The sequence below is a fragment of the Apium graveolens genome, chromosome 4, assembly GCF_009905375.1.
Source record: "Apium graveolens cultivar Ventura chromosome 4, ASM990537v1, whole genome shotgun sequence".
In the NCBI taxonomy this organism is placed as follows: Eukaryota; Viridiplantae; Streptophyta; class Magnoliopsida; order Apiales; family Apiaceae; genus Apium; species Apium graveolens.
The window spans coordinates 297,818,363-297,820,755 of NC_133650.1; the positions used below are offsets into that span (position 1 = coordinate 297,818,363).

The 2,393-nt window shown below is 33.8% G+C and overlaps 1 protein-coding gene across 1 annotated transcript; it reads right to left on the bottom strand.

Annotated features, from left to right (window-relative positions):
- LOC141721311 (heterodimeric geranylgeranyl pyrophosphate synthase small subunit 2, chloroplastic-like) lies at nucleotides 1-1,153 on the bottom strand. The gene has a single exon (XM_074524174.1). It carries the CDS (start codon nucleotides 1,062-1,064, stop codon nucleotides 156-158), a length of 909 nt encoding a protein of 302 aa, XP_074380275.1. The 5' UTR covers nucleotides 1,065-1,153; the 3' UTR covers nucleotides 1-155.
- Nucleotides 1,154-2,393: the final 1,240 nt, after the last annotated feature.

Here is a 2,393-nt window from a genome sequence, read left to right on the forward strand (position 1 = left end):
AGCTCAGAAACAATAATTTAAGAAAATGCAAATTCATCTTGCACAAACACATGTTACATCAATAATCCTAGACCCAGACAACTGTGTGTCCCCTGCACTAATCATACTGGTATTGACATTTGTCTAGTGACCATCATAACATTCTCGAAGCAACACTAGTACATCTCCAAAAGTGTTGAAATTTGGTCTACATTTTTCGCACCAAAGAATTCCAATTCTTTTAGAGCCAAGCTTTTCAATTTCTTCACAATTTCAAATCTCCCTTCTTTATTCTTCCCAATTCCATTCACCATTCCTTGTATCATCCCAACATAGAGTCCAAATTTCCTAAGTTTCTCTATCTCTTCTTCACTCCCACCTCCCAATATTCCCCCACACGCCCCCGCACACGCGTGTAACTCACCTTCCTTCTTCTCACACACATACTCCACCATCTTCTCATCATCCTCACCCTGGGATTCTCCGTACAGAACTTCCTGATACATCCCATCAACGATCCCCTGTGACCCAACTGCGCCTGATATCTCTATTATCACGCGCAGAATCTTGTCAGGATTTTTCTGGGCCTGTTCAGACAGGCCCAGTAACTCAAACCCGAATGGCACCATGCCATCTGGGGTAAGAAGCTCAATGTTGCACTTAAACATATGCTCAACCGTGGACCCTTTATGCATGGGTCCATCACTTAACGGGAGATGCTCGTGCGTAAATGCAGCAGCATGCATGAGATGAATAGCGGACGCCGCGTTTATGGCGTCGTCTGCTGAGCCACCGACAAGCTCACACGCCGCTACACATAACGGCGGGGCCGTACTTTTGGAAGCAGAAAATGTGAGGTGATGCATGGGCTCAAAAACAGAAGTTGGAGGCCTAATGGTTATGGACTTCTTGAGATGAGCATCAATTTGGGTCTTAATGGCGGCCCAATAAGATTTGTTTAGCTGCTCCACAGTAGTAATAGCAACTACAGGACGATAAAATGAACGGCTTCGATTTAATGACGGAGGTGAACAAACGGTGCTTGATAGCTTTCCATGAAGATTGAACATTTTTGTTGTTGCCATTGAAATGAAACTGTGAAAAGAGAGATACGGATATATAATGTGTTTGTATGTTTGTTTTAAATAGATACAATCATACAAGCTGTCATGTATGGCTCGCTGATTTAGACTTGTGTCTGCTCCTGTTCATATGGCGATATAGAGTATATTTTGGGAATGTAACCATTTATTTTGTAGAAAAAAGTTATATTACTAACAGTTTTAAGTAACAGGCAGAATATTTAATAGTATCTACATTATCTCTATATAGTAGAATATTTCATTCAGATATTAAAGGAAAAAAAAGAAAACACGATTTGAATATTTAACTAAGGCCGAAAACGAGTTCGAGTAATTCGTACTCGACTCGTTAATAATGACTATAATTTGTATTCGTATAAAAAATAAGTGAATTTAAACATTATTTTAAAATTTAAATTAATATCGAGTCGAATCTCATGATACACGATCATATTTATGTAGAATAGTTTGAATAATTTTATAGTATATATATTTATTAGAAACATTTGATTCGATTTCGTTTATTAGATTCATAATATATATTATATGTCATACATATATATATTAAAATAATATTCTACAAAATGGTAAAGTTTTATTTTTTTAATTATTTATTCCAATAATTTTAGTTTTTTAATATTATTTTAGACGAATTTGAATCCGAATATATAAAAACGAGTAATTTGGTACATAATCGAGTTGAACTGAATCAAATACGAATATTCATGTTCGAATTCAAATAGAATATGGTCAGATAGAAATTTTAATTTTAATTTTAATTTTAATCGAATCCGAACGAGTACTTGTAAATTCGAGCCGAATCTGATATATTGTCCGCACCTATTCGACTCGTTTTCATCCCAATATTTAACACACCGTCTGATTTAAGAATATAAATTTAAAATAATATTTTGTTTTTTACCTTATATTAATGTAATGTCATAATTTTGAAAATTTTGGTAAAATATATTTAGGGACGTGTTTGGCGTGGGAAACTAATGGTCCTCGGATATTAAAGATTTCAGCTTTATTTAGAAAAATTCAACCCGGAGTCAAACTTTGTCAACTATGATGATCATGCTTCTAAGTTCTAACCCCCATTTTAAGACTTTTATTGCACCTGTGATAAAACCAATACTAATAATAAATTTTTAAAATTATTTATTTATAAATGATGAGGGATTTTATCAGCAATAAAATTATTTATTTATATATGATGAGTGAATCATGTGACCCTAATACTGAGATGAAATCACCATTTGGTTGAGTATTTTATTGAAGTCAATGATCATCATCAGAAAATCTTATCATATCATATGTAAAAATTTAATT

Coding starts and splice junctions, on each gene's coding strand:
- LOC141721311 (XM_074524174.1), bottom strand. CDS start 1,064: ATGGCAACAACAAAAATGTTCAATCTTCATGGAAAGCTATCAAGCACC.